Source organism: Hemicordylus capensis, chromosome 2 (assembly GCF_027244095.1).
Source record: "Hemicordylus capensis ecotype Gifberg chromosome 2, rHemCap1.1.pri, whole genome shotgun sequence".
NCBI lineage: Eukaryota > Metazoa > Chordata > Lepidosauria > Squamata > Cordylidae > Hemicordylus > Hemicordylus capensis.
The window spans coordinates 31,810,287-31,825,459 of record NC_069658.1 but is presented as its reverse complement, the minus strand read 5'-3'; the positions used below and the strand labels follow the sequence as shown (position 1 = coordinate 31,825,459).

The 15,173-nt window shown below is 43.7% G+C and overlaps 1 protein-coding gene across 2 annotated transcripts in view; it reads left to right on the top strand.

Moving 5' to 3' along the window:
- The first annotated feature begins 1,965 nt into the window (after positions 1-1,965).
- HCN1 (hyperpolarization activated cyclic nucleotide gated potassium channel 1) overlaps positions 1,966-15,173 on the top strand; it is a 310,860-nt gene continuing 297,652 nt past the window's right edge. For both annotated transcript variants that reach the window (XR_008317402.1, XM_053301293.1), the window contains exon 1: positions 1,966-2,597. Coding sequence is in view for 1 of the 2 variants with exons in the window: in XM_053301293.1 (XP_053157268.1) it covers positions 2,215-2,597 (383 nt within the window). In the remaining variant the exon portion in view is untranslated. The remainder of the gene's footprint in view (positions 2,598-15,173) is intronic.

Sequence of the window (15,173 nt, the reverse complement as noted above, 5' to 3'; positions counted from 1 at the left end):
CTCCCTTGCTTCTTGGTGTGGATTCTCGGTTGTGAAGAACCCTATGAAGAACTTATTTCACAACTGAGAATCCACTTCACATACAAATTCCTAAAAATTCATCCCTTTGCTCGATTTCTTTGGGGGTTGGGTGGTAGGTGGCACCCATGGGGCCTTACTACCCAACCCACTTTGGTGCTCCCTAGCCCTTAACAATGAGGTCAAATAGATTCAAATTTGAATCAAATTCAGATCAAATCAACCTGATTTGAGGCAGCAGATTCAAGCTTGAATCGAATCACAAAAGTGATTTGTGCACATCCCCACTAGAATCAATAAAATGTTTTCATATTGCATTATTCCATTGCCATTTTAATACCAGTCACATTGGTTTGGCTTTGGGGACTGAGCTGATCTCACTTATTTTATCTTTCCCTTGAATTAAAGCTCATTTCCTCTGCCTATGATTTCACACTGGCATAATGAATGCAAATCTTTTCCTAGCTGTCCTTATTCGTACTGCAAAATAAGTGATTAGTAACACTCAATGGCACAAGTTTAGACTAGTGTCCAAGTGGGGATCTTGACAGGAAGCTGTGTGCGAAGCTGAAATGCTGCCAGATATAATATGAAAATCAAACACTATGAAGCCCAGACATCGTGAGAAGTGTCCACAGTCATACTGACTGCACATTGTTCTTCCTAGACAGACAAAAGGAATAGAAGGTCAACTCTCCCAAGCCCTGTGGTGAGACAGGATTTTTTATATCCAGACATCTAAAAACACAGATATATCAGAGATTATTTGCCAAAAGTAGAGGCCCTCAGCAAGCAGAGAGTAGGTGGTGGAAAATAACGCTTGCAAAAATTAATGCTGGGCAGAATCCAGACTAGGTTAGTCATGACTAAGTCCCATTGAAATTAATGCAATTTATGCTTGTCATGACTAACGTAGCCTACTACTGCTATGAGTATTTTATACACCAGTTTTCAAGAAAACATTCTCAAAGCAGTTCACATCTATCATGAGGCTGTTCTCATGAGCAGCCAAGCCCAGACTTAAGTAGCCAAGCCTGGGCTGGGCTGCCCACATGAGAACCTCTGGGATCTGCACTTTTGAAAGGTGCCTCTTTATGTAAAGTTGAGCCATCGAGTCAGTGTCGACTCCTGGTGACCACAGAGCCATGTGGTTTTCTTTGGTGGAATACAGGAGGGGTTTACCATTGCCATCTCCCGTGTAGTACTGCAGCGGGGAAGTAGGGGAGCAAGAGGCTGCTGGTTCGAATCTCTGCTGGTATGTTTCCCAGACTATGGGAAACACCTATATCGGGCAGCAGTGACATAGGAAGATGCTGAAAGGCATTATCTTATACTGTGGGGGAGATGGCTTCTTTATGTACACATGGTTTATGTACATAATAGGTTAAGTGGTCCTTGGTGTGTGAAACATAAAGGGGCTAGGCATTCATAAATGAAGATCAGGGTGGGACACAGGAACATAGAAAGCTGCTTTCTACCGAGTCAGACCATTGGTCTATCTAGCTCGGTATTGTTTACACAGACTGGCAGTGGCTTTTCTAAGGCTGCAGGCAGGACTCTCTCCCAGCCAGATGCCAGGGAGGGAACTTAGAATCTGATGCTCTTCCCAGAGCGGCCCCATCCCCTAAGGGGAATATCTTACAGTGCTGTGACACATGTAGTCTCCCATTCAAATGCAAACCAGGGTGGGCTCTGCTTAGCAAAGGAGACAAGTCATGCTTCCTACCACAAGGCAATTTGGACGCCGGGCACCTGCCTTGTCTCATTTTTGTTTTTTTTGCCAAGAAAACGCTGGCTCAGTCCAAGCTGCTTAGCGGCGAGGCCCCTCCTTCCTCAAGGGCTCGGCGGGTCGCTCAATGTCAAGCGGGCAAAGCGCGTGGCGCGCACCTCCGGGAGGCGGCCGGCAGAGGGCGCGCGAAGGGAGCCTCCCGCCTTCCTCTCCACCCCGCTCCCAGAGCTCGAGGCGAGCCAGTGTCTGCTGCGCTTGCAGTGCCAAGAGCAGCAGCGGGGACGAAGAGCCGCTGAAAGGCGGGCGGCGGCGGCGGCGGCAGCAGGAGCTGCTACGGTGGGCAGAGGGAGCCGGCTTGCCTGGCCGGCTCTCTCTCTCTCTCTCTTTCTCTCCTTCTCCTCCTCCCTCGCGCGGGGTCAGGAGGAGCCGGGCAGGCTGGAGCGCTTTATTCGGCGCTGGGCAGCGGCATGGAGGGGAGCAAGCCCAGCTCCTCGCCCGGCAGCCGGGACGAGGGCAGCCCCAGCACCAACGCCTGCTTCCAGGCGAAGCCGGCGGACAAGGCGCTGGCCAGCCCCGGAGGCGGCGGCAGCCTCAAGGAGCATGGGAACTCGGTGTGTTTCAAAGTGGACGGCGGCGGCGGCGGCGAGGAGCCGATGGTGGGCTTCGACGACGCCGACAGCGCCCGCCGGCAGCAGTACGGCTTCATGCAGCGGCAGTTCACCTCCATGCTGCAGCCCGGGGTCAACAAATTCTCGCTCCGCATGTTCGGCAGCCAGAAGGCGGTGGAGAAGGAGCAGGAAAGGGTTAAAACTGCAGGGTTCTGGATCATCCATCCGTACAGCGACTTCAGGTGAGGGGCGCCGGGCCGGGCGGGGGCGGGATGTGTTTCTTGCGGGGGGAGGGAGAGCGCTGAGATTCTCAACTGGCCGTGGGGGAGGCGCGGCGGAAGCACGTGCCGAAGAAAAGCCCCGTCTCCTCCTGTTCCAACCGGGTGCCAGGCGCTGTGCAGAATCTGGTTATTAGAAGTGACACCGTGTCCGACCTAAGTTGACCCCTTGGGGAAGCGCAGTGTGCGGCCTCTTCCGCCTATGCCTCACGCCTGCTCAGACCGACCATGTGCTCGATGCTGTATAAAAGGCGTAGAGCTCCTGCTGCCCAGAGTTTTTGGAGTTTTGCAAAAGGCGTTTCCTCCAGAATCCCAGATTTCGATTACTTTTGCTGCTCCGAACCACCCCATCAGACCTCCGGTAAACTGTAAGCAAGATGCTGTTGTAGAGAATCTCAGAAGGGCATAGTTTCTCCTTCCCCGGAGCGCTCCTAGAGTGTCTAACTTCAGCTGCAATCCTCCTGGCCAGAATAACTTTTGTCACCTGTTTCCACTGGGTCATTCCCCATGCATAGACAGAAGCTCAAATTAGTGTTTTGGAAAATGTGCTCTTTGACTCTTCCCTAGTTATTACTAGACCTTTGGGTCCTTCATTGGTGCAAGAGAAAGACTTGGTAGGGGTGAACATTTATCTTTCAGGCATCACCTGCTGACTTGCACATCAGCTGATGAACATTGCTTGGGATTCCCATGGAGCACATACAGAATAGTTCAGCTGTGTGGCGCAGACCTCCCTTGAGTAGCATCATGCACCACAAGGGGCTAGTTTCCTCTCTCCTTCAGTTTCATGGAACACGATTTTCAACCTTGGGTACATAGATGTTGTTTGGCTACAACTCCCATCATCCCCAGTCACAATGGCTGAAGGCTAAGACTAGGGATGATGGGAGTTGTAGTTTAACAACATCTGGGGACCCATGGCTGGGAACTCTCGACTTAACTGGACCCTCTCATACAAGATGCAGAGGACACTACTTACTGCCCATCTGTTAATTTTGCTTAAGCTGCCCAGGCAACTGTCTCTAATTTCTGGAGTGGTGGTGGGAGTGAAGGTTAGAGCTATTTGCATTTAAAGAGACCCCTCATCTCCTTTCCTCATGGAATATCTGTGGGCGTCTTCCTTCCCAAGTGTGTGAGAAGTTTTCAGGTTGTCTCATTGCATTCCAGTAACGTGAGACATTGCACAAAAAAATAACTTTGGAAGACCAAGCATTGAGTGTGACTTTCTTCTCTTCTCTCACCCCCAATTTAGGGGGCAACGTTTTGATTTATAATCTGGGCACAGTGCTCATTTGATGAAGGAAAAAGCTAGGGGTGCCTGGCTGTCTCAGAAGAACTGCATGGAAACAGGAGCAAACTTGAGCGGTATAGTTTGCATTGAAGCCCAGAAACTACATTTAAAAATATGTGCCCCCTTGTTCTAATTCAAAGTCATGGCAAGCAAGTATTTGCCACTTGATGGCTTGACTGGAGGAGTGGCAGGATCCTATGTTCTGTTTTGAAACAGTGGAAAAGAAGCACATCCGTATTATCTCATATGGTGCTAGGTACAGAAATAAATTAAACTGACCTTGAATAAAGCCCTGTGCAGATGTTCTCTACATATGGATGGGATGTGGTGATCATGCCAGCTGGCTCTCCTTCCTGCCTCTTGGCATATCCATTGTCCATTTGTTGGTTGGAATATCTGCAAGTGTGTGTGCATGTAAACTCCACTCATATGATCCAGATTGTGTGATTGTAGCTTTTGTGGATCAAGTCTACATGTGTAGGCCACTATGCAGATGCCAAGGGCCAGGATAGTCTGGTCCGATCTTGATTCCCCCCCCCCACCCCCATGCATAGAGAAAAATGTCTGGATAGGGTTTTAGGATCCTTGGTTAAAACCTTTGTTGTCTTGCATACGTAATTTGCATTACTAGTGCCCTCTCAGAAAAAGAAAAGTAAACTGATAAACCGGAAAGAAAAAGGCACAAAACCCCTTGGGGCTATGAAAATTAAACCCCTTTTTTAAAAAGTACTGTATATCATGAACAGATTAAACACACACACACTTAAGAATACCATGAAAAGGTTAAAAACGCACACATGCAAGATTCAGGTTCTTCATTCAAACATGTGGTCTCTTGTTATCTTAGCTCAGTCTGATGTGTGTGTGTGACAGCGTTTCCATCTGACAATGAATGCACATTTTTAGTTCTTCCTGGATACTTTTGGAAAGGCAATGCTATTTGCTTGATTTTTTTTTTTTTTTAAAGCAAGGACCGGAAAGAAAAAGAGAAGGATTATATGGATTGAGGGCAACTGGGATTTTGTTTAATGATTTTTGGACAGAATGGGGTTTGCCCTTATTAATTTACCTGGAGCTTGAAAGTCATCTAGAGAGCAGTATCTCCTTGAGTTCTACTGTTATGTGCTGGAGGGATGGAAATGGAGCGAGACAGCAAAAAACTAGTAGAATTTCTACACAGCCCCTAACTGGGAGCTATCCAGGGTGTTGAATAATAGTGCTTCTGGAAATCCCAGCTTTAACCTTGGGATCCGTGTCCTTGCCTTTTCCAGAGTATGCTTAATTCCTGTCCCTATATATACTATAGCATATTCAGTTTTCTCTTCTTATGTGTTTGTGTAAAAGAGAGGATGCCAAAGCAGGGAGGCAGTATTAAGAATCTGTGACCTTCTGAGACAAATCATTAATAATTGGCTTGGAATTGTCTCTGTATTCATGAAGTCTGTGAAGTAGTTAAAAAATAATCTGTTGTTTTCTGGTTGAGGGTTGAGACTGCAGGAAGAGGCGGCTGAGATGGTGTGGCGGGGGGACCCTGCCTAAAACTGGAAAAGACCAGTTTGTTTCAAAGCTATATAATCAATCATGTTCACTCCCCTCCACTCCACTTATTAAATTTCATCCTTAGATTTTTGGAGCATTTACTTTAATCAGATGCTTCTGTAAACTGCTGATATATTTTAACATTTTATGTAATATTTGCTAATGAGTTGGGGTTTAATGATTTGGGGTTTCATAAAAGTATGGGATAAATTTTCATACTAATATTGTATACTTGTTTGCAAATAAGAATTGAACACTGTAGTAATCCATGTTAATACTATAGAATGGTCTGCTTTGAAATTCATCCACTTAAAAGATACAGTATATAGATTTTGCTGTATATTTAGGGTTTGTTATGGATTTTATATATATATATATATATATATATATATATATATATATATATATATTCATTCTCAATAGCACCAATTTTTTGTGGGGGTGAAGGAAGGGTTATTAAGGAGCAAAATCTGATTTTTATTAGTCACTAATAATTCATTGGCTATTTTTAACTTCTGGTAACATTGATAGTGCTGATAGGGCAACATATTGGTCAGCTCTATCTTTGTAATACTTGGTAAATGAGAGAAGAAATATTGAAGACTCGTGTTTCATTGCTCAGCAGTACTAGATAAACACTGTTTTCAGTTAAAAACATATGCATAAGAAACAGATCAAATTAGCGGCTCAAAATTCTGACTAAGTTTACTTAAGGAAGTCCTACTGAAATTTAGCAGTTCTTTAGACTACTCTGAGAGTAGTACTATTGAGAAATTTAGTAAGGATGTCAGCCAGATTGTTCAGGAGATATTGCATAGTAGACAAATGATTGCAATGTGTAATTATTCCAGCAAGCTGCCTACAGAGAATATGGAACTGAACGTCTAAATGCAGAGAAAGAAGTGATGCCTGGAGGCTGATTCACACTTTGTTCTTTAAACTTGGGTAGAAAAAAAGGACCACTGTTTATATGTCAAAAACCACAGGCTGTCCGAAGTGAAGAAGGCATGTGTGTTTAAATCGCGGGATTTCCTAGCAACAAAACTGGAATCAGAAGCCCTTCCCTTCCCTAATTATTGTTGTCTTGATTATTACAGGGGAACCCAGCAGCTCACATCGGCGTGTGGTTGATGGTGCTGCACATGTATCTTGTCATGTTAAAGTCCACTTCATTTTCGTATGGCCCTAGTTCAAAATGTAGTATGTGAATCGATTCTCTTTGAACTGATTTACACACTACATTTGGTATCTGCTCTGGCTTGGCAGAAAAATTAATTATTCCATTCCTTTTTTTTGGATGAGATTCTTCAGGACTACCCATGTTTGAACAGGTAGATTGACTTGTCCTGGTTATAACCTGCTTGTGCCTAGTCTTTTTAGCAAATGTAAAATCTACATTGTAAAACAATAGGCAGTGAACCCCCAAGTACCTTTCGGGGTAGGAATCTGGATGCACTCTCCAACTACAGTGTTGTGCATCCTTCATGAGAGCCACTTTTGTCGTCGTATTTGTGAATGGGCTGGTTCAGACGATACCTCCCTGCCCATACTATTAAAAGAGTTATGCTCGAAGTGTACAACCATTGTGGCATTTTCCACACCTTACTGGCATATCTCTTTATTACATGGGGGGCTGTACTAATTTAAACCAGTATTTTGAGTGTGTGTATGAATAGCCCCCATCCACATGAGAAAGGGATATGCCAGGAGGGCATTGGGATGTCATGAAAGGTATTACAATAGGCACACACTCAGTTCATTATTACAGGGGATACATGTTATCATCTCCCTTTTAATCATGTGGCCCTGGAGGTATCATCTGAACTTGGCTCAATGAGATATAAATAGAACCTTATGTTATGTAGCTACTTTGGTTCCTCTATCTATGTGGTTCCTGTGTTTGTGAAATAATAGCATTGGGATGAGTACTGTTAGTAAAATTACTTTGATGCATAAAAGCAGGCTGAAATTCTGTACTTACTACATAACATAAACCAATGATGATACCATCCTTAAAGACTAATTTCCCCCCCATAGAAATGAAATGAGTTATTCTAAGCATGCAACTTAAGGCTTCATCATTCAATACAGCTCTTTTCCTGTCTGGCATCTTGAACTTTTCCTTTCTCCTTGGTTTTGTTCTTCTTGGACCTTATTGTTCTAGATGTTGTTGGGCAGGTTTTAAGGGTATGGGGCATGGATTAATAGGGTTTCTGGAAAGAGGCCGACATTCAGACTAAGAGTTGTGCATGGTCATGAAGGGGACAGTATCTTTCAGCCCCCACCCCTGCCTTGCCTTCCAAAATTATGTCCCTGAGGGTTGGGTTCCATATATCTGGAATAGCTGTTTCTGTAATTTATGAAAACTGATTACCATTGTTTATTAATAAATTGACAAAACTTCCTTTTGGTATGAGTACATTTAAATTTTATAGGGTATTTCTCCTGGAAGTTTATTCGTAGCTCAAAGGTAACTATTTTAATACTAACCAAATACTTACTTCATTGTATGCTGATCCTGTAGCTTGTGGGTACAATCTAAAGCATGTGTAAGTCACAAACATATCAGTAAGACATAACCATAAAAGAAATCCTTTGTCCTATTGACATTGAAAGGATTTCTTTTGAGCCGTGCCCATTGGGAAAACATGTTTTCTCATGTTTCCCCAAGATGAATTATTGCTTTAAAAATTGAAGATATCATCTTGATAATGTTCTTACATTTCAATAAGTGCTGTTTGTATAGGAGAATACTGAGAAGGAGCTACATGAGGAATGCTTCAAGAATTTGGAGCACTAGAAAATATGAAGAGAATTTTATTTATTAATTATTTATTTAAAATATTTATACCATGCCCCTCTAATATACTACTGCTTGGGGCAGATCACAACATTAATAAAATAGATACAGTGTAAAATAAAAGATTAATAAAGTCAAACAAGTTAAAAGACCATGCTAAAACTACATTTAAAATTACATTTTTTAAAAAAGTTTCAAATTAAAAGTTATTAAAAAGCTAAAAACTGAGAACTGTTAAAACTAAAGAACCTATAAGATATAAGCAGCAGATAAAACATTTAAAAGCCTCTTTAAAAAGATGTATGTTTAACATCTTATAAATTTTTACCAGAGAATTGATAAACATTCTCTGGTGATTTAGGCGGTGTCTTATTTTACACATTTTTCAACTGGGAGGGCTGCAATCATATGCACATTATATGAAAGTACAGGCAAACCTCATTTTCTGCAGATCCGCGTATCCACAGTTGGGAAAAAGACACCTGAGCTCAGAATATTGGGGGGGGGGGAGAGAAGAAAGAAACACGTTGACCTCATGTATCAGCAGGTCGGGGTGGTTGGAAATGACTGTGGAGGTCATTTCCTGCTGCCATTTTGTCTCTTGGAGCCTCAAAATGGCTCTGTTTAAGAAAACAAGAAAGAAAATTGGTGATTTTTGGCCAATTTTCAGTTGATTTGGGGTCATTCCAGGCCACAGCCTGACTCGGGGGGGGGGAGCAGCAAAGCATGGTAAGGATGCATTTACCCACCCCACCCCAATTAGGCTGATCTTCAGCATTTTTTAGCCATTTTTGAGCTGACTGGGAACCTAACCCCCTGCAATCCCATAGCCCCCAATGCCTCGATTTTTGCGGTTTGGGTATCCACTGCAGCCGGGAACGGAACCCCCGCGAATATTGAGGTCTGCCTGTATGTTCAGTTTATTGTTCAACTCATCCATCACTCTTCCTCCAGGAAATTTAAACATGTGATTACCAGATGCTGTCCAACCAGGCACTGCTCGGGGCCAGATACACCCTTAGTTTGAACAGCTGAATCATATTATGTACCTTCAGATGGTTCTCTTGACATCAGTCAAGAATGAATGGAGAAGGCATATATGCTAAGACTGCTCCTGCAGTCTGCTTGCTACTGAAGCTGCATATCCACATGTGAAAACTGAAGGCACAGAATAAATGGGATTGTGCAGGGTGGGAATGGGCGTCTACTCATGGTAGATAAAAATTCCATACTTACAGAAAAATAAGCGGGGTTGACATGATCTGCTTCTCAAAACTGCCACAGGTGAGAGTGGTGCATGCATGGCAGAGGATAGTGTGGAGGAGTTAGCCTTCAGTCTGTTGCGGCAGGGAGTTGAGCTCTAACAAAGCGCAATGTACGATGCGTGTTAACCAAGCCAAAATCCCTCCCCATGATAGTTTCAGGGACAGTGGGAGTTGAGCCCCCTGTGGCACCAAAACAGTTGCAGGAGGGGAAGAGGAACGGACTTCGGCAAAACATGCCCTTTGATACACTTTGTCCAGTTCTGGTTCTCTCTTGCTTCCTCCCATGAAAACTTCATGGATGGACTAACACTAAGTGGAATCTCCTTCTCAGTTCACATTACCCAATTCCAGTTCTTGAAGTCTGAATAAGCTGAGCACTCAGTTGATCCCAGCCGCTCGGGAGAGCCATAGGGGCTTGCATTAAGCTGGTGAAAAGGTATGCAGGCCTGCTGCATTTCTCCCCAGCAATATGACTCGCCCCTTATTATTTATTTATTTATTTATTTATTTGATTTATATACCGCCCTTCCAAAATGGCTCACGGCTCCCTTGCTCTGTGTTTGGGTAGAGATCCTGCCCCTTAAACATATAGCAGGGAGCGGTGGTGAAATTGTGGAAGAGGTTCACTGCTTTGAGCAGCCCAACTGAAAAACCTGCTAATTGTCTTAGAGTTGGGGTTCCTGACCTTAACACAAGCACCCACTACTGGCTATTGCTCCCCATAATAGCAAATGGGGTGGTGGTGGGGAAGATGAGAAGGAAACAGTAGGACAGAAGTGAAATGAATTCATTGCTTCTCTGTCTGTGAGAGAATGTATATATGTGTGGGAGACAGTGAAGTGTTCGTGTTCAGTGATGGTGTGGGGTGTGATTTGTGTGTTTGAGATAGAGCAGTGCAGTATATGTGTGAAGGCAGCAGTGTGGAAGGGGTAAAGTAAAGAAGCAATCCTTTTTCCTGTCCCTTTCCCATGCAATTTCTTGTACATTCTCACTTGTTAAAAGATGAAGTCAGTATATAACAAGTTACAAAGTATCTAACTGCAGAACACAGAACTGCATGCATTAAGTCAACACTGTACTAAAGTTTACGGCATCACCATCCCACTGTAAAACAGTGCCTCCTATCCCCAGATCCCTCAGGCTGTAAGCAACATCATAAATCTTCATCTGAACATGTCCACTTATTTCTTCAAAGTCCAGTTGTAATACCGATGCTAAGTGATTGAGTTTCCCATCACTCCAAACCACCTTACCCTTGATACCTAGGCAGATACTTTGGTTTCTGCTGAAGTGGGTACTGTGAGTAGCATAACTGGTTTTATTTGCATTGTTCCTGAACATTTTGGACACATTTTCAGATACTGACAGTCACTGGGTCAAGTTGCATGTAAGATTTAAACAGCTGGACCTTTATGAACCTGACTCGGAAAATGGAAAAACACATTTCTGAACATATAAGTGTCTATGTCTTACACTGTGTTGGACCACTGGTTCATCCAGCCCAAAACTGCCTGTCCTGAATGGCAGCAGTTCTCCAAGTTCTCTCCTCTGTCAGGCATTTCCTCTGCCTGAGACCTGAGTTCATTTCCTGCTGGAAACTCCAGTAATTGAACTCAGGACCCTTATGCTCCGATGTATCAATCAACTGATCTTTGGCTAATGTTAATGTTAGTCAAGTGATAAAACAATATTATGGCTGAAGGCATGCATATTTATATTCTGTATATTTAATTCTCTAAGGCATACCAGTGGCGTATCCCATGTGTGGCAGCTCTCGTGAGAGTTCGGAGAGCTGTTGGATAGGCTAGCGACGGGATGGATGGGAGAGGGGAAAATTGTGGTGGCAGCGACAGCAGAAGAAAACTGTGGTGGGCAGCTGGTGGCAGGACAAGTGGGAGGGCAAAATGGCAGCGGGCCACATGGGCAGGAAAAACATCAGTGACTGTGGCTGGGGAAGAAGGCGGCGATGGTGGGCGAGCAAGCAGGGGAAGGAGGAAGCCAGGCGGGGGTGGGAGAGAAAACAATGGCAACGGGGGAAACGGTGGTGGATGAGTGGTGGTGATGGGGGGAGGCAGTGGTGGGCAGGCGGCCAGAGGCACAGATGCTCTGTGCCTGGCCCAGCTAGTTTATAATATTTTATCTTTCTTTATGAGCGGTTCGGGTTTCAAGGTACTTCTGACGCTGATGTTTTAACAAGCTTCTCATTATTGAATGCTAAACTGCATTGCTTATGTCTACTGGTGGGCTGTAGTAGCTCTAGTCTAGTGGGACAATGTCTGTGTGATCGAGATCCAAAGAATCACAGCCAGCATCTAGACTAAGGAAATGCCAGTGCAGCAATGGTCCATGCACGCTTTGAGGGAGGGCTGACTGTAATCCCCGTCCCTGAGGGCTGCACAACTCTCAGAGATGTTTTTATGGGGGTCACAGACAGCCCTCCCCTGAAGTATCCATGTACCATTGCTGCACTGGTCTGGATGTTTTCTGTGGTGCTTTGGACCATGACTCAGATTGAAGGGGAAAGTGATGAAAATCTCCACTTCCATTGAAGCTCATTCTGTGCGTTTGCTGCACCATTGCTTCATTAGTCTGGATGTCAGCTCATGTTCTGTGCACCAAGAGTGTGTCAAACTCCCCCTCCCCCCACCCAGACTCTACATGCCAAATGGCAAACTAGTTTGTGATATGGCAAGGGGTCTAGCTGTTCAGAAGAAAATCCTTTTTTAAAAAAATTGCAGTGGGCTTGTATATGCAACTGCATGAATCTAAACCAGCTCTTTTGGATTCTAGTCGTCAAGTTTAAATAGGAGTTTTTCATTCATAGTAGCAATTTGCATATGTTAACACATTTTCTTATAGGCTTCATACCCAGATATTTGCAAAAAAGGTTTGGGAAAGTGGTGCCAGTTTTGACACAAAGCAGTGAAACCGTTTTGCTTTTACTTTCTGAAATAGTTTTGTGTTACTGCATCTCTTTTGTCAACTAGTGCACATATAGAACAATAATTGGAAAGCAAATGAGTACTATTGTTTGGTTTAGAAATGGTAGCTAACTATCTTCTATTTTGCAATAATGAGTTTTTGCTGCATGCTAATTTTAACATGGAAAATCCCTCTTGCTCATGTCCTTCTGATTTTTCAAGGAGAGAAAGAGGAGTGAGGTCTGTTTTCAATTAACATTTCCAGAATGTATTGATTGATATTGCACTACTAAAAATGGCCACGACGTTATAAATTAGTCTGAGACCTTCAGACAATTTGCACCTGCAAAAGTCCCATTAATTTAAGGGGGATATGTGCAGGGATAATTGTCTGAAGGATTGCAGCCTAAGTATCTGGCAGATTAGTTAGTAATAAAGATAACCATCCTTGTTTGAGCTGTACAATTATATATACGGCTGAATTCCCATGTAGGATCAGGATCTCTGTGCTTCTGACCAGCCGTAAAAATGTGAAAGTTAAATCTGTCCCTGTCTTGTATGAGAGAATGACACATTCAGAATTTATGGCTCTTAAATATTTATGTACCTGAATCTAGAGAACTGCAGAACAGGCGGCAGTTGAAGGCTGAATGCATGTTTTTTACATGCTTCCTCACAGAGATGTGAGTTAGATAAGACATTGCTGGACATGGCCCAGAACAGAGTAGTCTTTCACAGTAAAGCAGATTTCCTTGCAGAACCCTGTATTTGCAAGCAGATCGAGGCATGGGTCAGTGATCTACATCGGGGGTTCCCAACCTGTGGCACTCCAGATGCTGCTAATTACAACTCCCATTGTCCCCAGCAGCCTCAATAAATTGTTGGGAACCCCAGATCTTCATGTAGGAATGCAGGAAATATTTGGGGATGAGGCCATAATTCAGTGGTAGAGCATATGCTTTGCATGCAGAAGTTCTCAGGTTCAACCCCTGGCATCTCCAGGTAGGGCTGGGAAAGATTCCTGCCTGAAACCTTGGGGACCAACTGAACTGAGGCTCTCCACAGTTGTAGTTTTCATCTTCAACTGCCATCATTCCCAAGCACTGTAGCCAGGGGGATGATGGAAGTTGCCGGCCAAAACCAGCTGGAAGGCTACAGATTGATACCACGGGTGTAGACAGTACTGAACTAGATGGACCAATGGTCTGACTCCGTATAAAGCAGCTTGCTCTGTTCCTATGCAAATATAGATCTGAGGCAGGATTGGGAATGCTTGTGGGTCTCCACATGGCTCTGACTGTCCCCATTGCTGCCATTGCCGCTGGTCCCACCAATACTGGAGTTCTCTGTCGAGGCTGATGCTGCCGGACCCTTGCTCATTGCTGTTTTTGAAGTTTCCATATCGCCCAAACCTCTTGCTCATTCTCATTTTGGAATGCTGAGTTTTCCTTTTACTCCATGCTGTCTAGAGTCTAAATAAATCTATATACTGTAAATGACCTTGCCAGGAACATATGGATGAGCAGTTAAGGTATTTGCCGAGATTCACAGCCGGTCATTCAGAGTTTCCAGTAAACTTCATATCATGGTCATTTGAGGAAAAATTAGCCTGGGTTGAAAAATGTCCTTCTATAAAGAGAGCAAACCCCAATCCTGTAATTTGCAGCAGTCTGTTATCAAGCATTGTTCCTTCAACAAACTGAATATGCGTATCTTCAGCCTTATGTTCTGCTATCAAGAGGTAACGAGTATATCCCACTCCCCAGCCATAGAAAGAAAATGGCTACTGAAGAAGATAGTACTTATAGGGAAAGGGGATTTCCTGGGATTCTGAGCTCCAGAGAAAGAGCTACCCATTCTGACATTTATCACAACTAGCTAGATAGTGTCCCAAATCTGTTCATGAAGGTGTGCATGACATATGACAGCATTGTATATATGGCAGAGAAAGGATAAGAGAGATGACTGCAGTGTGTGATGTGTGTGCATAGTGCGTGTTTGTGAGATGTGAATGTTCACAGGCAGTATAGTAATATAAGATCAAATATTGTCTTTTGTAAAATATCTGTGTTACAAAATCAGTAACTTGGTAGATATGGTCTTGTTGACAGAATAGGCAAAAGCTGAGTTTAAGGTTGCATTTGTGTTCCTGCTTTTTGCGGGCACCAGCAATGACTGTGTGTGTGTGTGTGTGTGTATACTCTCACACACATCCCGCCCCAAACTCACGTCTCTGGGCGTTTTACAATAAAATAAAATTTGACTTTGCAAGGTATGCTTGTGTTTGTAGTACTAGAAGACTTTGGTTTGAATGGATTAGTTCAAACTAAAATCAAGTTAGGCTTTCTGAACACATTCACCATGAGTAGGACCGAGGCACAGCAGCCCTTCTTTCATTCTGAGTGACTATAAGGGGCTCTTCTATAAGCTTTGTGTTAGTGATGTGTTGTGACATGCCAAATAGTGGTTATCTTTTAGTTTGCTGACACACACTGAAGCTTTGACTCACTGCTGTGTTTACAAAAATGCAACATAGCAATTACAAATGCTTTACTGATCTTGCCCCTCTACCTCCTTTTTTGGTAATGGGTGAAAAATACTGCTTGGATAACATTTTGAATTTATACATGTGTGTACTGAGGTCCTTCCAGCCATTTCTGCTGCCCAGCTCCCTCTGACAAACTGCTTTTTAAAATTCAGCTGGATCTGCAAAGCAGTGTTGCA